This window comes from Heptranchias perlo, chromosome 22 (assembly GCF_035084215.1).
Source record: "Heptranchias perlo isolate sHepPer1 chromosome 22, sHepPer1.hap1, whole genome shotgun sequence".
Lineage (NCBI taxonomy): Eukaryota > Metazoa > Chordata > Chondrichthyes > Hexanchiformes > Hexanchidae > Heptranchias > Heptranchias perlo.
The window spans coordinates 37920821-37944880 of NC_090346.1; the positions used below are offsets into that span (position 1 = coordinate 37920821).

General features: G+C 40.1%; 1 protein-coding gene across 4 annotated transcripts in view; it reads left to right on the forward strand.

Moving 5' to 3' along the window:
- The window catches only part of stub1 (STIP1 homology and U-Box containing protein 1), a 29772-nt gene extending 6715 nt beyond the window's left edge, over positions 1–23057 (forward strand). For 2 of the 4 annotated variants that reach the window (XM_068003310.1, XM_068003311.1), the window contains 7 exons: positions 6447–6645; positions 8729–8894; positions 10669–10759; positions 13458–13520; positions 15116–15172; positions 19206–19322; positions 19435–23057. In XM_068003310.1, coding sequence (XP_067859411.1) covers positions 6447–6645; positions 8729–8894; positions 10669–10759; positions 13458–13520; positions 15116–15172; positions 19206–19322; positions 19435–19560 — 819 coding nt within the window. In that variant the 3' untranslated portion in view covers positions 19561–23057. The remainder of the gene's footprint in view (positions 1–6446; positions 6646–8728; positions 8895–10668; positions 10760–13457; positions 13521–15115; positions 15173–19205; positions 19323–19434) is intronic. The other 2 variants (XM_068003312.1, XM_068003313.1) reach the window with 1 other exon arrangement.
- Positions 23058–24060: the final 1003 nt, after the last annotated feature.

The following is a 24060-nucleotide window of genomic DNA, read 5'->3' on the forward strand; positions in this document are numbered from 1 at the left end:
CCTTTCACAGGTTGCACCTGTATCGCCAATAGCACTGGCATCAAATGCCAGCACTGAGTTGCGTGATAATTATAGACTATGTAGTTTCAGAATCTGAAACAACATAAAATAACAAAATATACATTAGTTGGCGGGTATCAACTCCTGTAAGAAGATTTTGTTTAATATTTTATATTCGTCCATTCTGTTGAATTAAATGCACCAGTTAACATTTATTTATTTTTTTTTGTTAGGGAAGGATATTAAGGATTACGGAATCAAGGAGGGTATAAGAAGTTAAGATACAGATTAGCCGTGATCTAATTGAATGGCGGAACAGGCTAGAGAGGCTGAATGGCCTACTCCTGTTCTTACGTTCCTATTAAAGGAAAAGGAAGGCTAGAGGGAGGCTGTTGGAAAATAATCCTCTTATCTGAAACCCTCAGACTGGTTTTAAAGTCAACCCCCCCCATGTCATTTGCAATGGATCTGCTCTGGAATGCACGGGGTGGGGGAGATGTCTCGCATAATTAACATCACCATAGTAACCCAACTCGAGGATTTCCATGTCAATGATTAAACAAAAATATCAAGTGTTAGGGGCGTGCTATTTTCTAATATAAAAAGAGGAAGGACTTTGAGCAAGAAGTGTCTCCCACTAGACTTTCCCAGCCATATAAATTTATAGAGCCTTTGGAGCTCATGGGAGGTTTAAATGCATTTCTGATCATTTTTGTTTAAAATTGACTTTAAGAAGGTAATCCACCCTAGTTTGAAGTAGTATAACTATAACAGTACTGGACAGAAGCAGTTATAGAAATCAGGCAGACGGATGAACCATATATAGATTGTGTCATGGATGTGAAGGTAGCAGATTTTGTTGCATTTAGGATCAGCTGCTCTTATTTAGTTGATTACCCGATGTAAGCAGTTGTGCTCTTTGAGCAAAAGCCAGATGTGCTTTGTGTAACAGCTAGTCACCTTGTTTGACATGATTCAGCATAACCACCTGCTACTGCCATAAACTGGATCTTGTGCTGAAGAGCTCAATGGGATAGTGTTCTTTTTTTAAAAAAAGAAGAACCTTCTCCCAGGTGCGTAGTAATTAGTTGACATGTTCTAGGTTTTTAATGAAAGCCCCACCATATAAATTTCCTGAAAAAGGATATGAGGTGTACTTCTTACACAAAATATATGAATGGAAAATAATTATACCTAGTCGATCTCCTGTAGTGTTGCATGTGGGAAGTCATGGGGTGCCAATGAAGTGGACTGCTTTGCCCTGGATAGTGTTGAGCTTTGAGTGTTGTTGGAGCTGCAGTAATCCAAGCAAGTGGAGAGTATTCCATCACACTCCTGACTTGTGCCTTGAAGGTGGTAGAGAGACTTTGGGGAGTCAGGAGGTGAGTCACTTGCTGCAGAATATCTAGCCTCTGACCTGCTCCACCTTGTGCTGCTCCTGATTTTTTTTTTTAAAAACATTTTTAGTGACCTTGATTTTTATTCCTTTTTTGCTACTGTCAACTTTTACATCATCTGTTTTTAAACACCTTTTTGCTGCTACTGATTTATTTAATTATTTTTGTGCTGTTGATTTCCCCAAATCTCTGGATGTGGTTTTTTTTAATAAACGTTTACTAACCTGATTTTTTTTGCGAGAATTACTGGCTTCAATTTTTTTGGAGATATTTACTGTCATGATTTTTGAAGAGATTTATTTACTGGCTTGATTTTTAAAAAGATCCAACGTTTAGTGCTATTTTTTTTCCATTTTTCGCTGCTCTTGATTTTTTTCACGACTATTGCTGATTCTGTTCTGCTCACCCAAAGATTTAGTTTGTGCTTGTGGGTGTGAGTAACGTAACATTTGCTCACAAGTAGAAGATTTTACATTAAAAGCCTTTACACAGTACAACCTACAGGTGTAGTAGCTATTGCAGGTAAATGTGGCTATCTTTAAAATGAAAAGCAGGGACTTGGGCAGAAGGTAGAAGCAGCAGTTCTGTGATTTAGGTGGGTGGCCACTGTGTCTGGGGTGTAGAAAGAGAGGCCAGTGATGCTACCATGTGCTAGGGATGGAGTCAGAGATTTGGTTGGTGGCCACCTGTAGGGGGCTGGGGCTTCTCGTTCTCATGCTCAGCCTTTGTGAGCCTGCATCATTCAGTTGATCCAAAGTGGGCTATTGTCCCATTTCTACACCCAGTGCAGAGTCACAGATGGGGAATGTGAGCACTACTAATGAAGAGTGCTCAATCCTAAAAAATCCACTAGGATAAACGGCTGATTTGTTGGTAGGTTCGTGGGAATTTTAAAAAAAAATCATAGGCAGTGCCAGCAGCTTTGTCAGCAGGAGTGTTCTGGATTCATGGGCACCTTTTGCTCCCTGCAGTGCTGCTTTCCTCCTTCAATAGGGACCTGCAGTATTGTAGACTCCTGAGGTAGGACCCAAATGAAGCATGAGAGCAGCACTGCTGTGAGTGGGGGCTGCACGCTTATCCGGTGCCAGAAAAGCTGGTAACACTGCTAGTAATTTTGTTTTGTTGCCACAAACCTATCAGAAGATCAGCTGTTCTGGTGGGAAGGGTCAAAAGGAAGGCCTCTGTGGGCTGAATAAGAATGGGAAACGGACATGATTTGGGCTGTGTGTTGGACACACTCAGATTACAGTACTTACCTTAGCTGGTACTTTAGTTCCTTGGCGATCATTCCAATGTTTGGACTGTAGTCCTTTTTCTGAGGCGATCTACTTCAACTGAAGGACTCTGCATTAATCATCACTTGCATGAAGAAAAAATGTCTCTATGTTCTTCTATCCTTTGAATGCTGACACATTTCTGACATTTGGTTTTCGGAAGGAATTGTTCAGATGAATGCTGTCATCAAATGATTTTCCATCTTGATACTTAATGCACCAACCATTATTGTGGCACTGATGATCCCAGTCAACCCATTTCACCTTCCAGCTCCATTGTCTGGTATGAAAATGGAGGAATTGTCAGCTGCAGATCAGTCTAGTTCCAGAAATCTGGACCAAGTCTTATTTGACTAGTTTGACATGTAGTTGGCATGTTGAGTATCACAAAGAATGAAGTGACAAAAGGCCATTTGATCAGATGACATTCCCATGATCCCAGGATTAGAAGCTTATTATTGCATGGAATTTTTAATAACTTGAGGCTATGTTATCCTTATAACTCTCAATCCATTTCATGAATAAGTTATTATCTAGCTCTGTTTTAAGGAGTTGATCAGTGAATCATTAACTAAATGGGAGTCTTCGGTATGATATTACTCTTGTTTTTGATTGGGTAATTTTACAGTCATGCACTCTAGTCCTATGATTGCAGCTTAAGGTAAATAACTTGATTACATTCACATCATCCATTTTAAAGACCTGGATCATATCCCCGCACAGTCTTTTCTTCAAGGAAATACATTCTGCCACATTATCGTAATAACCATTTGAGTACTGGGATTATCCTTGTTACTCTTTTGAGAATTCTCTTCAAAACATCAATACTCTTTTTGAAGATAATGTGCTCAAAACTCCAAAGAATACTACAAATTTGTCCTTGCTGATGGTTTATATAGGGCTTGAAAAAACACTTGGTTCTGCTTCTAATCAAGTGTCTTTGAGATATCTGCCAGGATTTGAGTAGCCTTGCTGATAATGATTTTCTATTGACAACATGCATTTAGTGAATAGCTAATAATCACACACGGATTTTTATTTGCTTCCATCTTTCCAATTCCAAGAAACATATCTGTGTGCAAATGGGCTTCACCCAATTCTATATCTTGTTGGCTTATTTCAAAATGGGTCCTCTGAATACCAGTTTCTGGTGTTTACTTCTTCATTGGGATTGGTGGGCACCGTATGATATGCTTTGTATAACTATCTCTGCCTTTAATAGTTAATATTAGTTTGAGTTTGGTTGTCATGTGTTCCCTGTTTAAGATGAGACATTGGTTTAAGAAAAAAAAATTACATGTGCCTTCCACTTGTTGATGTGTTCCTGTGGATGTTGCTGTGAGTGACACCAGTAAAATACATAAATATTTCATACTTCCTGTATTAAACTGCATTGCTTACATTTTACTGCATTAAATCCCATCTGCCTTGCCATGTCTGCTTCAAGGAGAAAGGAACTTAATAAATTTTATTTCAAATATTGCCTTTAATATGCAGATTTTTATGTATTTTTTAAAATAGCAGTATTGATGGCAAATATAAAATGTAACTATAATGATGCCTCCCATTTATGACCAGTCTGCTAAACAGAAAGTAGTTACTTGGGGGGAGGAGGGAAGGTATCTTAGTGTGCCTGTTGTGGCATCAGACTTCATCCAAGATGGTAAGAAAAAAGATTGGTTACCAATATTAAAATGAGTTTCATTAATGAGACTAAGCAAGAAAAACATCCTCTTCACACCAAAGTATTGTCTCATGGCCTTGCCATAATTTTGCCCATTCAAGTTGCAACAAAAAAGAGAGGACACTTGGCATACCTGCATACAGTTCAGTCCACAAGTAGTATGAAACCATTACAATTCAAAACATTCATTTAAAAAGAATCACAGTAGGACTACTGACCAGCACTTCAGTTGCTCTTCAGCATTCTCTAATGCTGAATTAACATTACAGCCTAATGTATTTAAACTCCTTTTCTGCCCACATCTGTTTTCTTTGAATTTTTTTTAAATTAAAAATTTTGGGGAATTCTGAGATGGCTTCGCATGATGAGCTTGGGTAGGAACTGAACTGCTGGTTGCTGTCCGTAAGTAGTGTAGTCCTGGATGCAGAACTTTAGCAAATGCCCTATAATGATCTAAGTGCAGTAGATACACTTACTTACTAATTTTAGGTTGGATTTATACTGTAAATGTTGGCACCTCAGACTGACTTCCTGTAGAAGGTCTGATACCTCGGGGTCTTAATATACTCAGTCATCTTATGAGTTATACAGCTACTTTTGAATTTATGTACACTAAAAACTACTTTCCATGGATGTAAAAGCAATTGTATAAGTGCAGCCTTAGTAGATTTGTGGGACCAATCCAAGTATAACTTGTACTACACATTCTAAATGAACATTAATGGTGTCATGTAAAATTCTCCTAAGCATTTCCCTATAACGAATGGTAGACTAGTTGTATAATTTCCTGACTTGTATCCTGTTCCTTTTATGAACATTGGGATTACTGTGCTTGAGCCATCCTGCTGTCATCAGGTATAGCCTCAGATATTTGTAAAGCTACTAAAAATACTAAAAGGAAGTATACCTGTAGAATGATTACATGAATGGGAACAGTGGGCTGTGGGATTCAATTGGAACTTTTGATATCACATGATGGATGTTCAGCACAATGTCTGGTTCCAGCCTGTATCTGCCCAGCAGTTCTAAAGCATAAATGATGATGCCAAGGGTTGACCGAGAGGCACCAGTGAGTGTGAACATATCTCCCTTTATAACATTTAAGATTATGTGACAGGTCAGTAGAAGACACCTCTGTTTACTAGAGCCTCACCTACATTTTCAGGCATTCCAGGTTGTATCATGCCTGGTTCAGATGCCCAGTGGTTATAGACTTCAGTCCTTGGATTGACTTTGTCATTCAGAACCCTGTCCTTGGGAAGGATTCCATTTTAAACTCATTCTCACCAGCTTCTTAGACATTCTGGCTCCAGGAGCTTCAAACATAGATAAGGCATACATCTGGATGCATCCAAAAAAAACTACACGTGGGACTTGGGTTATCAGCCTATTTCCTGGTGCTATTTCTTGCACATCTTACAGCAATTGGGCACTATGGGAGATTGTCTTTACAAATTTGCACGGTAGTCAAAAAGCATCATTGGATGCCTGGGTCACAGACTTTGTCACATTCCTGGCGTATATCCAAAAGTTCATAGGGTCCTTTTGAAATGGGTAAGAGAATGCATTATTGACAGAAAATTCCTGGATGGAAATGGAAGGTTTCCATTCATAAGCCACATAAGAAGAAATTCTTTAGCCCAGGAAAAAAAATAGCCTTCTTTCCCATCCCTTTGATCTTCTCCTTTCCCAAAACAAAAATACAGATGAAACATACTGATATGGGACCCAATGCAACTGAATTGGAGGGGCTCCGCGGCGTTGAGACACTAGTTTGTCAGTCATTGGAACCTTGATTATCTCTGTTACCCATACAACTTTTTTCTATGCTTTGATTTTTTTTGATTTACACATCTATAGCTGCCATTGCCTGAAAGCGCAGAATGAGAAAGGATATCATAGATCACCAGGTTCCTTCTGATTAAGATTTCAAAGGAATTCACTGTCTTCTAATATAATATAGTGATCTTTCTGTGTGAAGCACTGATATCACTGTGTAGTACTGTTTAGTTTGCTGACTAGAGCTGTAACTTTCCAGTTTACCTTCTACTCTCATGATATTTACTTCCATCTCTTGGCTTTGTTTTTCAGAACCGTAACCCATCTGTGGCTGTGTACTACACAAACCGTGCTCTGTGTTATGTGAAGATGCAGCAGTTTGACAAGGCGGTGGCAGACTGTAAACATGCCCTGGAGTTAGACAGCCAGTCTGTTAAAGCCCACTTCTTCCTGGGACAGTGCCAACTGGAAATGGAGAATTATGATGAAGCTATCGGCAACCTGCAGAGAGGTCAGGGGTCCTGCTTTTAGCCGTCTTAGCCAATCAGTGCATAAGTGTTTACTGAACTGCATTAATAAGAATGATGAGGGATCTAATCTTTTTAGCCCTGTGGTTAAGAGCTGCTAGCGATTGGGAACTCAGCATGTGGACGATTGTGGGTGCAAATCGTACCACTGTATAGAGCTGGTCATTTGACATGAATCCAGCCACTCTGACCTTGATTGTTGACCTAGCAACAATTTGAGTGCTTTAAAGTTTTCAAAGAAACTTTCAATTTTTGTCATTAAAGTGCTGTTTAGCAATGACCTTAGAAAGCGGTTGCCATTTAGTTTCTTGAGATTCTGCTCTCCACAAGTGTAAGAGGGTAAGAATGTATCAGTGCTTCCATAAAACCATATTTTTTAATTAATTGTGTCTCCACTGTCCAACTCAAGACTTTTATATAAATACCTTGGCTTTTTTATGAATATTTCTACTCTGACCATTTGATTAAGTGAGATAATCAAAACACAGTTTTTATGGGATATTTGCAGTCTGGTTAGCTGTGCTCAACAATAGTAAGGATACTAATGTTAGGGAGTGAAACACTTTCCCACTTCATCATGTGCAATGTCCAGCATTTCCAAGATCAGGTGTTGCACAGGCCAGATGCAGGGTAGGGCTCCGTCTGCTTTGCTTCAGCAATGTGCTCACCCGCAGAAGAACAACCCTAATACACCAGCCTGACATTTTCTGTACCAACCATAACTGAGTCTCTGAATGACACTACTAGATGTGTGCAATTTTGAATTATGGTTAAATGCTTAATGGAGCTGGGTTGAGATTGCTTCAAAGTCATTTCATAAAGGATCTAATGGCTACTATCTGAGAGGGGAGACTTTTATCTCATTAGTCTGGTAGATGAGGGTAAGAAAGGAATGAAAACATAACTTGTTTCATTGTAATCACTCCTCAAGGCCACTGACAAGTTATCTCATCAGGCCCTTTGCACTTGTGAAGGGTAGTTCCAAAAACATGTCACTCCTGTGATGTGACCAAGTCAAATGTTGATGTTTAATCCCCATATTAGCTGGAAGACGGTTTCAAAGGCCAGTTTCCCAACCAATCAGGTCCCAGGTCCGGGGTGGAGGGTGGAATGATGGGAGAAAAACAAAATTTATTTTATTTTTAAAAATTTACATGTAAGATTTGAAACAAAAATTGAGCAAAGAGAATAAGGAGGAAAAATAACAAAACAGAAGGAAACTTTTAAAACCTTATAATAAAGCTGCTTCGGAAACTTTAATAGTATTCTTAGTGTAATAGGGTTTTATCTATCTCTGTGTGCAAACTGAAGCTTTAAATTAGGTGACCAGGCCAAGTAATACAAGTGGTCGAGGGGTTAAATTTATTGCCTTTGAAAATCCTTTTTCATTGACAGTTGGGTGTCCTGTACAAGCTGCCAAAAGTCTTGTTTATGCCAAGAACCTGGTGCTGTAATCTGGTCTTGACATTTGGCGCCACACCATTGTTAGGCTGGTGAGGAGCTTTACTAAGTACTTTTTTTTTGAAAGCACATGGGTGCGCATATGTTATGTGCGTAAATGCGCACAGACTTTTTCTTATTTAGATATTCCATGGCATGAGGCCGTATGAGGGGATAAGTGATGAGTAGAAAAGAGGAGAAACTTAGTGACTATTCTGCAAAGATTCAAATTGTGAGACTATTGTCAGGTTACAATTTTTTTTAAAAAAGCTTCTGAATTGACACTGTTGTAAAGTCTGTTCCTGAGATTTTCAGAAAAGTCTGAACACCTGAAACCCCTCGTAAAGGGGATAATGAGTATACAGTGATCTTTAACAGGCTGCTGTTATTTATGAAAATTAAAGAGAGATCATGGAGTGAGATGCTATTAATGGCAGAGTAATTGTCATTAATAATTGTTCTGAACAGAGTTTTGTAAAGTTGGATTCAGTTTCCTTAGTTCATAGTATGTTAAAAGTAAAATTTAAGTAATGGCTGCCCTTATTTGAGCACTGCTCATTCTTGGAAAGCTAGGGTAATCTGTTGCTTTCTGTTTTTATAGCTTGTATACAAACTCCCTTTTTCCAGCTTATAATTTAGCAAAAGAACAAAGGCTGAACTTTGGGGATGACATTCCAAGTGCTCTGAGGATAGCAAAGAAGAAGCGATGGAACAGCATTGAAGACAAAAGAATTCAGCAGGAGAATGACCTCCACGACTACCTCGCCAAGCTGATCCTCTCAGAAAAGGAAAGGTATGGAGTGGTTAGTTTTATGAGTGCCTCAGTTCACAGGCCAGTGAAGAAATAAATAGTCTTAATTTCTAAATATTTTGAAAAACTGCTAAATTTTATGCTCATCAAGGTTAGGGACATTACTGGGAAGGAGGCGACATGGAACACTTTTACCACGTGTTGTCAGCAGTGTGCCTCTCAGGACAGGTACGTCATTGGTTACAGAAACGGAGAAGCTTCCTCTACACCGACGAACAATGTTAACTCCAAATTCAGCACTTTGTGACATTTCCACTTCCTATCCCAGTATTCTTTTTGGTTTCTCTGGCTGCTGTCGCCACCCTTGTTGCCTGGGAAATGGATCATACTAAAGGTAGGTATCTAAACTACATTAAATATAGGGTAGAGAAACTATTACTCTTGACTTTTTAATAAAAAACACGTTCTGCAGATCATTAGTGGTGGAATCACATGAGAAATTCTATTGTAGTGGCATGCCTTTGGCAGGATTGCAATAGTATTAACGGACAGCCAGTGGAAGTATCCCATCTCAGCAATTCCAAACTGCATTAAAAGGATTGATTTTGTAATTCCATTGCTGCCAGGCCATTACTGTATAGGGTTCAAATTCACACTAACAGTTTTTTTTTGCTTCAGATTTCTAAGATTTCAATTGGGTTTTCCAGTGCTTTTTGGCATTAATTTCACGCATTCTGATGGAGCCTCAAGCACAAATTGTGCTTATTTGAATAGTTACCAGGAATATACTTGCACTAGTAAATCTTATCATTGTACCTTGTTTAAGCAACTGAACAACAACATGCATTTATATAGTATCTTTTAATGTAGAAAAACATCCCAAGGTTCTTCAGAGGCGTAATCAGACAGAAATGGACACAGCCAAAGAAGGAGATATTGGGAGGAGTTGGTCAAAGAAGTGGATTTTAAGGAAGGTCTTAAAGGAGGAGAGGGGACGGAGGGGTTTAGTAAGGGAATTCCAGAGCATTGGACCTGGGTGGCTGAAGGCATAGCTGCCAGTGATGGCGGAAATGGAGGGTGAATGCATGAGGCACTATAGTTTGTGAGGGGGTGTGGTGCTGGGGGAGGTTACAGAGATGGGGAAGGGTGAGGTCATGGAGGGGTTTAAACTAGGGGGCCTGCCTGTTCCTCCAAAGACCACAAACTGCGCCGTGCTGTGCCAGGTTAAAGGGGGAGGTGGTTCCACCTCCCAACCCCTGATGGATAAAGCAACGCCTCCTCAGCCCCCCTTTTAAGGAAGATGCTTTGATAACTTTTTTTAGGAAAGTGCTAGAGTTAAATCTTCCCATGTTCATGCCATGATCCTAGCCTGGACACTCGGGAGGGACCCCACATGCATCATTTGGGACCTGATGGGCCTGGCGTACTACTGCTGGTGATGTGCAAGCTGATGGGAGGCTGGGGTTGTGTGAACTCCTTGCATTAGGAGTCCTTGGTCCCACCCCATCTTGCATAGCTAATCTTGTAAGTAGTGGGCAGAGGGCTTTGCTGCCTTTATAAGCTCATGTAGAATCCCCAGTGCAAAGCCGAGACCTAGAGTATCTGAGTCCTTCTGATGCACTCCCGGTTGCGTTATGATAGGAGTACACGGGAAGGACCATGGAACTTTGGCCTTTCTGACTTGGGAGCCCACCAAAATCAAAGCAGTTCTGCTGCTCTGGTGACAGGGAATAAACTCTTGTAGTAGGTTACTGTGACAGGCTCTAGTGCATAGGGATTTTCTGATATTTACGGTATTATTTTTTCCATCCAACAGGGAAGTGGAAGAATGTAAACGAAAACTCCATGAAGAAAACATGGATGAGGCCCGAACCCGAATGGAAATTGCAAAAATAGAAGCCAGACATGTAAGGCCTGTTTTTCCTTGTTGTTAGCGTTTACCCTTTAAGCACTAAAATGGAATAATATAGATGTACAATCTTAGGTCTCCATGAATTCGGTGAAGGAATCTAGTGAATGTTATTGTGGTTCATAGTTGAGATTATTTGAGTGGTGTTGCACCAAGCACTGGGCCACTTTTTTATTGTATACAGATTATTTTCCTTTTCAGAATCCATACCTTGTTTTACAGCTGGGGAAATGATTTTTCTCTATTTCTGATTTTATTTCAATAAAAGAAAAATTGAACATGTGAATTACAGTTCAGTTTTTCCAACACATTTTTCTTGTGTTAATGGCTTTATGGCAGGTTCTGTAAGCAGATTGTGTCAGCCATGAATGGAGTCAAAGTACCCCAGGTCTAACAATGAACCCTAATCATGGCAAATTACTTCTTGGTAAACATATATGATGTCCACTATAATTCAGGCATCAGTAAATAACATATTTAGATAACATTGTGCAGGCTAAATAATTGTTTAGGTTTCTTTACAAATAAAATTATTCACAGGATCAAAAACATAAGCATGATGCTGGACAGCACAATATTGAATGAGAGGACTGGAATCAGTCCACAAAGAGTTATTCTATTCTTTTCAGAATGTTGCTGTTAGTTTTTCTTTTAGTTTCTTAGAATGAGCAGCTTTTTTTTGATGAATCAGATGAGCTTTCACTTGTTCTGTGGTAAATTGCATAGAGTTTTGAAATGTATCTTTCAGGATAAGATGTTACATGTGAGCTTCAAATGGCAACGGAGCCGGGTGTGCTCTTGCTAGAACTGGGGCATTTACCCAATGGATCCTCTTTGGTGTAAAACCATGTCTTTTAATAAGTCAAGCACACAAAATATTAAACCTTGACAAGACAGTGGGATAATGGCCAGTAATACATGCATTTTCTTCATTTTAACAAAATGAGCAACACCCTGAAACTACATCTCAGTCTGACGAATGCTGCATCCTTCAATATTTTAATCATGATGCCTCATTGAAGGAATCCTTTATCAACTAATTTGTGATCATTAACCTTGCCTGGTTCACGCAGCCTGAATGTATCTAGCACACTGACTTACATTTGGCAAAGGACCACTTTTTATCTTAAACCCTTGCTATTTAAACTAATAGAAAACCAAAGGCACAAATTCCTACATTTGTCACAATATGTACTGGACCAAAGTATACAACTTCATCCATGAGAGTAATGGAGTGGCCAATGCATTTGAATCTTTATTTCTTCGCCAACATCTAAAATATAATTCAGTCCTTAAAGGGTTAATCTTACTGACTGTTATATTGCAGTAATACTGCATTTACTGTTGGAAGATGTTACGTTTTTAGGTTCGTTTACTCTTTTTTACTCTAGATATTTTTGGTTTTTGTTCTTCAGACCACCGTGCTAGGATGCCCTAGCTCTCTTCCCAGAGAGTATTTTCACTTGCTCTCATATATCGTAGGATGTCTGGGATAACGAGTAAAACCATTTTTTGATACTTGATACACTGGTTTTATCCCATGCCTCCATGGGATCCTCCCTATCTTTGAAAGTCGGCAGAACGACGTTACACTAGACCTTTTGTTTGGCAGCTAAAGCCCAAAATATGTATTAAACGGTACAGTAATACAACAACAGTAACAAGACACATATGTTTACAGTAGTTAAACTTTGCGAATTTGGAAAGTGGTAAATAGTTTGCAATTCTTTTGATGAAGCTGTGATATAATTGCTTTTTTAGGTAGTGCTGCTTTAATTTTTTTCCTTACTGAGTACAGAAATTATCTGGCTTAGCTAATTCTCTTCAGTGGTTCTCTTCCAGGGCTACAGATCAATGTCAGTGATTTGATAAAAGCAGCCTGATAAATATCCCTGAAACAGTAACTGGAGCTTCATAACTTTTAAGTACAGTCCACTTGTCTTAAAATCCCTTAATTCAAGTTATCTGATAATTCACATTTTTAAAACTAAATTCCCATTTTTTTCCTGTTAAGGACATTACTTAATTCAAATTATTGGATAATTCCATTTTTTTCGTGCAAAAAAACCCACTTCCAATTATCAGATGTAGACTGTGGCTTGCAGCTTTTTGAATTTAACCCACAATCAGTCCACAACATCTTGCACAGCCTATATTTACTTGAATCCTTGGCTCCTCCCTCAAGCAAACTGGTGACCAACCGAACAGTCATCGTAAATTATATCGAGTTGGGACATGATTTCTGTGTGTAGCTGGGTTTTAACCTTTTATGTACTGTGGCAGAATTAAAGAAGTCAAAACCAAATTAAATATTAGACAAAAATGCTTCATTTTTGTCAGCAACCTCATCGGCTTCAATACCACTGGCTTTCAAATCAGACCGTCACCTGCTATCTTTTAAAAACTGACCAGTTGAATGTCCAGATTGGTTTTGGTGTCAGCAGATAAGGGAAAGTATGTCCTCTGCCTCCCTGCATGCCATTTTCCTTTTGCAGTTGGATTGCCGTCCTATTTTTCCACTGTTTGCTTGACCACTATGCAGGGATCGAATGAAAAAAAATAAACTTTAAGATTTCCTGCACAAGCAGATGCTTATGAAAGTGCAGCAATTTCTTCCTCTTCCCTTTGTGTCTAAAATGTTTCTGACTTGGTGAATCATAGAAATACATCGCTTTTTCTGTTTTGCCTTTTCACAGCAAATGGGTCCGGAAGGGATGCATCCTAGGTTGCTGAAGGATGTAAGGGTGGAAATTGCGGAGGTACTGGCCATAATCTTCCAATCATTCTTAGATACGGGGTGGTGCCAGAGGACTGGAGAATTGCAAATGTTACACCCTTGTTCAAAAAAGGGTGTAAGGATAAACCCAGCAACTACAGGCCAGTCAGTTTAACCTCGGTGATGGGGAAGCTTTTAGAAACGATAATCTGGGACAAAATTAACAGTCACTTGGACAAGTGTGGATTAATTAAGGAAAGCTAACACGGATTTGTTAAAGGCAAATCATGTTTGACTAACTTGATTGAGTTTTTTTGATGAGGCCGCAGAGAGGGTTGATGAGGGCAATGCGGTTGATGTGGTGTATATGGACTTCCAAAAGGCGTTTGATGAAGTGCGACATAATAGGCTTGTCCGCAAAGTTGAAGCCCATGGAATAAAAGATGCAGTGGTAGCATGAAAACAAAATTGGTTAAGTGACAGGAAACAGAGTAGTGGTGAACAGTTGTTTTTCGGACTGGAGGAATGTATACAGTTGTGTTCCCCAGGGGTCGGTACTAGGGCCATTGCTTTTCTTGATATATATTGATGACTTGGACTTGGGTGTACAGGGCACAATTTCAAAATTTGTAGGATGACACAAAACTTGGCAGGGTAGTGAACAGTGAGGAGGATAGTGGTAGACTTCAAGAGGACATAGACAGGCTGGTCGAATGGGCGGACACGTGGCAGATGAAATTTAATGCAGAGAAGTGTGAAGTGATTCATTTTAGTAGGAAGAACGAGGAGAGGCAATATAAACAAAAGGGTACAATTCTAAAGGAGGTGCAGGAACAGAGAAATCTGGGGGTATATGTGCACAGGTCGTTGAAGGTGGCAGGGCAGGTTGAGAAAGTGGTTAAAAAAGCATATGGGATCCTGGGCTTTATAAAAAGAGACATAGAGTACAAAAGCAGGGGGGTTATGATGAACCTTTATAAAACACTGGTTTGACCACAACTGGAGTATTGTGTCCAATTCTGGGCATCGCACTTTTGGAAGGATGTGAAGGCCTTAGAGGGTGCAGAAAAGATTTACTAGAATCGTCCAGGGATGAGGGACTTCAGTTATGTGGATAGACTGGAGAAGCTGGGGTTCTCCTTAGAGTAGAGAAGGTTGAGAGGAGATTTGATCGAGGTGTTCAGAGTCATGATGGGTCTAGACACAGTAGGTAGAGAGAAACTGTTCCCGTTAGCAGAAGGGTCAAGAACCAGAGGACACAGATTTAAGGTGATTGACAAAAGAACCAAAGGTGACATGAGGAAAAACTTTTTTACACAGCGAGTGGTTATGATCTGGAATGCACTGCCTGAAAGGGTGGTGGAGGCAGATTCAATTGTGGCTTTCAAAAGGGAATTGGATAAGTACTTGAAGGAAAAAAATTTGCAGGGCTACGGGGAAAGGGCGGGGCAGTGGGACTAACTGGATTATACTTGCAGAGAGCCGGCATGGGCTCGATGGGCCAAATGGCCTCCTTCTGTGCTGTAACCATTCTATGATTCTATAAATCCTGCAGCTGTGCTCTTATATGGTAATGTATAGCTGACAATTATGATTTGCTATTCATGCTTAACTACTGATTTTACTTGTATTTCACAGGACAAGTATATGAATGAAATGGATGATTTATTCTCCCAGGTGGATGAAAAGAGAAAGGTGAGTGGCTGAATAGGACATTAGCGATTGATTAATATCCGACTCCTATGTATCTAGACCAAACTGGTGCTAGTTTATATTGAAATCAAACAGTTATTATTCATAGTACCCAATTCCCCAAATGCACTCACACTGTGCAGAGTAGTATCTAGGAGCTGGTCTGATCAGCATGAGTGGTAAAGAGAAGCACTGCAGTAATCAAGACATTCTGTGTACCACCCATTATGTTTTTTTTCAATTTATGTTTGCCTCTCCTAGGAGATTGCATGGCAGGGGAGGGGGAAGTTGACAGTTGGTTGCACCGTCGGGTTGGGATAGATTTGGTGGACCTTGAGGGCCATTTCCTGTCCTTTTTCATTTGTTTGTATGTATGTAACAATATGCTTTAAGGTTTTTCTTTGTTCCCCCTTTAACCCCAAAAGACAGAAAGCAAACAAAGGAGACAGGCAACAGATGTAGCAATGGGGCAGTGAAGGGGAAAAAAAAATAAGGCGGGGAATCTAAGTGACAAAGGAAAAGAAACCTAAAAACGAAAGAACACAATGTGGAAATTAACCTACCGTATCAGTGGTGTTGCTGTATTTTGCGGAGCCATATAACTCATTTATATCATGGTTTTTCATGTGTGGGCTTTTAGGGAAGATGTGGTTTGCTGAATGTTGACTAGGTTGTAACTCAAATTCACAAATTGGAGGATGGATTGATCCATGCTGCTCTTGCACACCCAATAGTCAGATCAACAGCTGCATTGCTAGAGACCTGGAAGCAGGTTGCCTATTTACACATTCAACTAGGGAATGGTTTAAGGCCCAGAATCCTGAAGGAGGTTTTGTTACTCAAAGCTTTGATAGTAGCATCTTTTGAAAATTCTATTCCATCCCCAATTTCTGTACTTTGGGTGAGCAAAATAAATTGCAACTACAGATTTTTATTTGCAGATAATCATGCATGTGTCACCATCGGCCATTAATATATAAAGTGCCAAATTTGAGATGTTGTGTACTATTAGTAGTGCATCATTGTTTGATCTGAGTGGATCAAGCTTATCTTCAGGAATTAAACTTTGTCTGAAACATGGTCTTTCATTTTCTGTGCTGTTCAATCTAGCAGTATATACATGAAAATCCAATTAGATAAAATTCAATATGACTGCCACTGGTAGTATGAAGTTCTTGTGACCACAGTAGTTTTAAATTCACCGGTTCTTAAATGTGCTTCCGCCAGCCAGATTTTGAACCCTTTCTAAATTCAGTATAATTTGACCAGCTTTGCGATACCCATCATGGATTTGTCTATTTTCTTGCAGTCTTGTTATTTCTAAACCATTGCTAAATTTTACCTGTAGATTTCTGTCAGACTCGCTGACTATTTAATTGAATATAATTGTGCATAATTGAAGAGATGGTTTTCTAGTGACTGTCATGACTGAGACTGTGAATGGGATGCCACCACATTTAATCATAATTGTTCTGATCAAAACAAAGATGACTCCAACCATATAATTTTTTTCAATTCCCTCTTTTTCCCATATGACTCACAGTTAATCTCCTGATTGGTCTTTGGCAATAGTGTTTTTTTTAACCCACACTTCAGTCCAGAATTTTCTGTCAGGAAACATCTTGCCTGTGCATGCCACCTCGCTTTAACAAACTGAGATTGGCAACCTCAGGCTGTTTGGAAATTATGGACATGTGTTTTTTTGTTTTTCTTTTGCTAGATATACCACTTGGGTTCAGTGTCAATGGCCACTCCAGTAAGTAAACCTTGTATCCCCTATGAACCAGAAGGTGTCTTCATCTGCCCAATATCTAGCTAAATGTAACGAGGCCCAGGGACTGAACAGAGGGCCGTTGCCACTACATTCCAGCTTACTGGAATATATTGTGTGCCGACATTTGAATTGTCTTCAGTAGGCTGAGGCTCAAGCTATAAACCACCAGATGAATTTATTTAACATTAAATGTGTTCACTTGGTTAAGTGGTCGCACTCTTTCCTCTAAGTCAGTTGATTCAAACTCCACTCCAGGACTTGAGCACTTAATCTAGGCTGACACTTTACTGCAGTCCTGAGGGAGTTCTACATTGTTGGAAGTGCTGCTTTTTGGATGAGGTGTTAAAACAAGGCCCCATCGGTATGTTCAGGTGAACATAAAAGTTCACATGGCTCTGTTTTTGACGAAGAGCAAGGAACCTTTCTGGTTTCCTGGCCAACATTCATCCCTCAATCAACACCACCAAAACTGGTCATTTGTCTCGATGCTGTTTGTGGGATTTTGCACAAATTGTCTGGTGCATTTCCTTATAAAACAACATTGATTATACTTCAAAAGCAATTAATTGGTAGTTAAGCACTTTTGATGTGAAAGTTGTTAAATAATTGCAACTCCATCCACCCAGCCTCTTTTTTACATAGTTCTGTTTTCAGACTGATAAAGGCAGAATAATGTACAATTGGAGTTATTACATAGTGGTAATTTAATTAAAGGATTCTGTTTATTTATATAGTGAATAATGGGAATTTGGGATGAATGTAAAAGCTGTAAACTAATCCCAGTTTGCGACATGTAGTTGCAACACAATACCTACACTGAAGAATTTTTTTAAAATTCATTCATGGGATGTGGGCATTGCTGGCAAGGCCAGCATTTATTGCCCATCCCTAATTGCCCTTGAGAAGGTGGTGCTGAGTCGCCTTCTTGAACCGCTGCAGTCTGTGTGGTGAAGGTTCTCTCACAGTGCTGTTAGGTAGAGAGTTCCAAGATTTTGACCCAGCGATGATGAAGGAACGGAGATATATTTCCAAGGCGGGATGGTGTGTGACTTGGAGGGGAATGTGCAGGTGGTGTTGTTCCCATATGCCTGCTGCCCTTGTCCTTCTAGGTGGTAGAGGTCGTGGGTTTGGGAGGTGCTGTCAAAGAAGCCTTGGTGAGTTGCTGCAGTGCATCCTGTAGATAGTACACACAGCAGCCAAGGTTCGCCGGTGGTGAAGGGAGTGAATGTTTAGAAGGTGGATGGGGTGCCAATCAAGTGGGCTGCCTTGTCCTGGATGGTGTCGAGCTTCTTGAGCGTTGTTGGAGCTGCACTCATCCAGGCAAGTGGAGAGTATTCCATCACACGCCTTACTTGTGCCTTGTAGATGGTGGAAAGGCTCAGGAGGTGAGTCACTTGCTGCAGAATACCCAGCCTCTGACCTGCTCTTGTAGCCACAGTATTTATGTGGCTGGTCAATGGTGACCCCCAGGATGTTGATGGTGGGGGATTCGGCGATGGTAATGCCGTTGAATGTCAAGGGGAGGTGGTTAGACTCTCTTTTGTTGGAGATGGTCATTGCCTGGCACTTGTCTGGCGCAAATGTTCCTTGCTACTTATCAGCCCAAGCCTGGATGTTGTCCAGGTCTTGCTGCATGCGGGCATGGACTGCTTCATTATCTGAGGGGTTGCGAATGGAACTGAACACTCTGCAATCATCAGCGAGCATCCCCATTTCTGACCTTTTGATGGAGGGAAGGTCATTGATGAAGCAGCTGAAGGTGGTTGGGCCTAGGACACTGCCCTGAAGAACTCCTGCAACAATATCCTGGGGCTGAGATGATTGGCCTTCAACAACCACTACCATCTTCCTTTGTGCTAGGTATGACTCCAGCCACTGGAGAGTTTTCCCCCTGATTCCCATTGATTTCAATTTGACTAGGGCTCCTTGGTGCCACACTTGGTCAAATGCTGCCTTGATGTCAAGGGCAGTCACTCTCATCTCACCTCTGGAATTCAGCTCTTTTGTCCATGTTTGGACCAAGGCTGTAATGTGGTCTGGAGCCGAGTGGTCCTGGTGGAACCCAAACTGAGCATCGGTGAGCAGGTTATTGGTAAGTGCCGCTTGATAGCACTGTCGACGACACCATCCATCACTTTGCTGAGTTTGTTTATTAAGTGATTCACAGTTTGTCACTGGGAAATAATCAATATAAGTTATAATTAACAAATTCCTCTGTTATTGCTATACTGTGTCTAATGTGATCCACTCTGTTCTGCATAGAAGCGAGATATTCCCGACTACCTCTGTGGAAAGATCAGCTTTGAGTTGATGAGGGAACCATGCATCACACCCAGTGGGATCACATATGACAGGAAAGATATAGAAGAACACCTTCAGGTAGGGAAAGGAAAAACTGATGAACTGTGACATTTGTGAATGTTGTGAAGATTTGTGGTCAGTTACTGTGCATCAAAGCAAATGCATTTAATCTGTTTATTTCCTTTTTCAGCGAGTGGGACATTTTGACCCTGTGACTCGAAGCCCTTTGACTCAAGAACAGCTGATTCCAAATCTGGCCATGAAGGAGGTAATTGATGCATTTATATCAGAAAATGGCTGGGTGGAAGATTACTGAACTGGATTCAACACCATCAGGACTTGCACATTTGCACTGCAGCGGCAACTCGATGACTTGTACTAACCAGATGAGTGAGAGTGAGCAAGCCACAGAGACCGAGCGAGGGAGAGAAAGGCGATATACAGGGGACGCCTGTGGCTCTGTACCTGAGGGACACTTATCATTTTGCTTGTGTTTAAGTTTCTTTATGTGCATGTATATAAATCTCATTTGCCACAGGAAATCTGAACCTAGAACAATTATTAAAGTGTTACTGGCTCTTTAATAATGCTTGGTGCAGTGGGGGTAGTCTCTTTCACACAGTTTTGGTTTCTTTGTCTATTTTTGTCTTTATGTATAAAGAATAATTGAGTTCTGTTCTGTAGGCTATTGAGTGCATTCTCCTTTTTAGATTGTGAAATATTGGTATCTGGTCTCCTAGCGAAGTGAAAGTCCCTGACATCGAGCACTTAAGCAGCCTGTATGACTGAACATGTAATTTGTGTCCTGCATTTACATTTTTGAGGACAGATTTTAAATTGTTTCATTCACAGTTCTTATTTCACTCCTTACTTCCCCCCTCCACCATTAGATTGCCTTGTTGCCATAATACTTTGCCTTTCAGCTGGCAGGCTGGCTCACCAGCAAGAATCTAGACTGCAGAGTTCTCCATGGTCGCTGTCAGTACTACTCTTATCAGCTGGTGTATCTCAAGAGGACAGTGTAGATCGGGCTGTGGAATTTATGACTGCTTTCAGTACTGCTCCTGGGCTCACTCCAGACAGGTGGTATGTGTCAACAGGTAGGGAGTGTGGGATGGACCAGAGACTTTTCTGGAGCTGCTCTTCAGGTGATTTCCTTTTGATACTTTTCAGAAAATCAGAATATATCTGGCACATCTGAATGCAAGTATGCCACACCCTAATCTATGACCAGGCTCCTGCGGGGTTGGATGAGAATGGTTCGTTTCCCTCTTTCCTGAAATTTCTATGGATCCTTAATTAATCAATGTACAATGTATGCCTGCATGACATGCCAGTAATAGATCAGGAGCCCAAAGGACAGAGCAAGTAGCCTGTGTTTAAGTTTCTAGATGTTGTGACCTCACTAGATATTGGAGAATGTTTCTTGCAAGTATCTGTGGATCATTTTAGATTAGCTGTGTTCAGAGTCTGCTTGCCCATCCGAGAGTTAACAAATCTGATGGACTGAGAAGGATTAGATACCTGTTCCCAGGTATCTGGCCAAGGCTTTCTATTGTGTATTATCTGGTTAGTGCACCACATGGTAAAGATGACATCAGCAGCTAAATCTCCACTTGATCTTTGATTCAGGATCAGTCCCCTTTTCCCGATGCAGATTAAAGCAACACTCATCCGTGCCTACAATAACATGGCCAGTATAAGCCATTCAGGGTAACTTGTTCATTAGAAAGGACAGGTTAATCACTTGCAGAAAATGTGAATAAAATGCCTACACAGTAACTAAATACTGGTATCTAGACAGTAGAGATTTCTGAAGCAGAAAAACTTGGAATTCAAAGACGTGTAACCCATTCCATGGATGTTTTTTTATTCGTTCATGGGATGTGGGCGTCGCTGGCAAGGCCAGCATTTATTGCCCATCCATAACTGCCCTTGAGAAGGTGGTGGTGAGCTGTCTTTTTGGACTTTGCCCATCCTTCTTTTAAGTAGGAAGATAACTGTTGGTGAAAACTGAAAATCTTAATTAATTGCCCCATGTAGTGCTTTTTTCTTTCTTAAAACGTTTCTCAAAAAGGAAGTGTGATATCAGCCCAGGAGATCCCTGTCTTAGGTGCTTTTATATCAGTACTTCACTTAGTAAACAGGTGATTTCCTTTTGATACTTTTCAGAAAATCAGAATATATCTGGCACATCTGAATGCAAGTATTGAAATATTCTCACTTTAAGCGTTAAGTCCCTTTAAAGAAGGTATTCACTATGTTAACAAAATTATAAATAATTGGAATTTTGATTAGTGTGTAAATTATTCAGCTCCAAAACTGACAATATTGAGATGTCTCTTATTCCCCCTCCTGCCCAACTGCTTATCAGTGGTCTTGTAAACGGGGATAGTGGTGATATACCGCACCAAAGTATTTATGGGTTTCAGCGTTGGTGATATCCAGTTGCATTGAAGGAGTGATGGGGTGGAGACAGATGATCTATAAGCATCCACTCTTGGGATGTAATGGCTTTGGTTTGCTTCCGCCTCCCTGGAATGTTGGTCTCTGATTAATCCATGGCCAGTGTCTGTCTGTGTGGTATCCCTGAATAAGATCAGGAATTCAAAGTACAAGAAATTACTCTTGTCTTATGTACCTGCTTTGTGTTGAATGGGATATTCTAACTTCATAGAGCAATTGTATATCAGCTTCATGTTGTATTATTTGGTTTTGGTTGATAATTGTTTATAGTAATTGTACACTTTTTGTTTTAATCCATCTAGTGTGGGTAAAAATGACTGGAGACTTGGAACTTTTATGATTTCTGTTCAGTTTTACTTTGAAGATTAAATGGTTGATCTATTGGTTTCCAGCCAGCTGAGAGATCTCCTTTGTGTTTTGTGTATGATTTATTGAATAGACACAGAATTAAACAGTTGTGAAAATCATAGTTCACACTGCACTGTGCTAGTTTGTACTGTATGTAGGATGAGTTGGATGCAATCTAAAGCATAGCTCAATTTACTCTTGTGTACCTCAAACTGTACAGAGAATACTCCACTGCACCAATGTCAATTCAAAAAGTGTGTATCATTACTCTGCTGTCCTCCTGTCGCTGGAGAATGTGACTGGTCTGACTTGTTAATTTATTCACTCAGCATTGCTCTGTACCATGGAAGGGCATGTTTTGCAAATCAGAACAGGCTGCCTAACTTTTTTTTAAAAAAAAAACAATTAAATCCCCAAACTCATCACTCTTTCCCACTTTCCCCACCCCAGTTCACCAACACTATGTATGGTCCAGATAGGAGGACAGCGAATTTTGTGAATGCTGTCCTGACTGCTGATCAAACTGTCTGGGGATAGCGTTCCTCAGATGACTTGGCCAAGACCAGGAAACTTGGTCTGCATAGGAATCTAGAGTGTGAATCCCTGTTAAGTATGGAACAAAATAACTCAGTCCATTGCTCTACCATTGTAGCTATTCAAACATGCCCAAATGTAATCTTTCATGAATTGCATCCTAGACTTGTAAACTTTCTAAGACAGCCACATTTAAAGTCACCTTTTGCTGTGGATTTGAGACTTTTATCTAATTAGCTGTCTGAGGGAAAACCATCCTCTTATTTCTGGACCGGATTTAATACATGTCTAAGACTTAGAGTCAATGTTTGTTTAACAGTATGTTGACTAGTCATAATGGTTAGAAAGTTTTACATTCTGTAATGAATTCCAGAAGTTGTTAATTGACAATGTTACCTGATCAGTATCTGACTAGAAGAGAGTAAAACCATGTGATCTAATAAAGTAACAGGAGTTTCTTCTATACGTCCTTGGGAGGTATTAATTTGTGTTTAATGTTGTGATTTTTTCTTTGTTCTTGTATGTGAAGAATGTATTTGGAATCAGAAGTACTAAATTATTTTTTTTAAAAAGTTACTCCCTTTTGGGTTTGCTTTCATCTCTTCTGTCCCTTCCATCATCCCCAGCTACAGGCAGGCAGATAACCTCCCAGACTTCTGATGAAGCTGGTCTATACTCATTCACTAAGGCATTCAAGAGAGACTTTTTTCAGTTCTTTTCATCTCCAAGACTGGTAACTTCGATCGTGAATCATAGTGATATAGGAGCAACGTTGGATTTAGTAAGACTTAAAATTGGGTTCTTCAAGTCATGATGGCTAATTGCATTGGGTCTGTTGGGACTATGTGCCAGGGAAGAACTCTGTCCTCAGGGGGTGGCCAAACTGCTGAAACTCCACCTTAGTCTGTGGACTGAAGCATGGCTCAAATGATGCTGCAGACATGTTTTGATACATGTTGTGGTATCAAGCAGTCAAATGTTGATCTGTATGAATGAGAAATGGAATAATGTGATTTTACTCTTCCATCTTGAAGGAATACTGAGATAGGGTTGCTAGAAAACCTTGGTGAAATACTATTTGGGTGGTGGTGGTGGGTAAGACTCAGTCCTAATTTGCTGAATGTTTAGATACTAAGATATATGGATTTTGTTCACACTAGTTTTTACTAGTGAGATTTATTACCTTACTTGTACTCTTTTTGCAGAACAGTAATTCTATTTGGAGTTAATTACTATACATTTGTACAATAAGTTGCTGTCATACAGTACTGCCCCCAATGTGATGACATGAGATGTTGCCCATAATTCCCTATCAGTGGGTTCATGTTACTGAGATAGGGAAAATGCAGAGTAAAGGCTATATCCTTGTGCCTGGAGTGGCACACTTGTAGATGGTTACAGAGAACAGCATTGGTAGGAGTCTAGACTCCAGTTCAGTGGTAAAGAGGAAACTTTACAGAGAAGGACT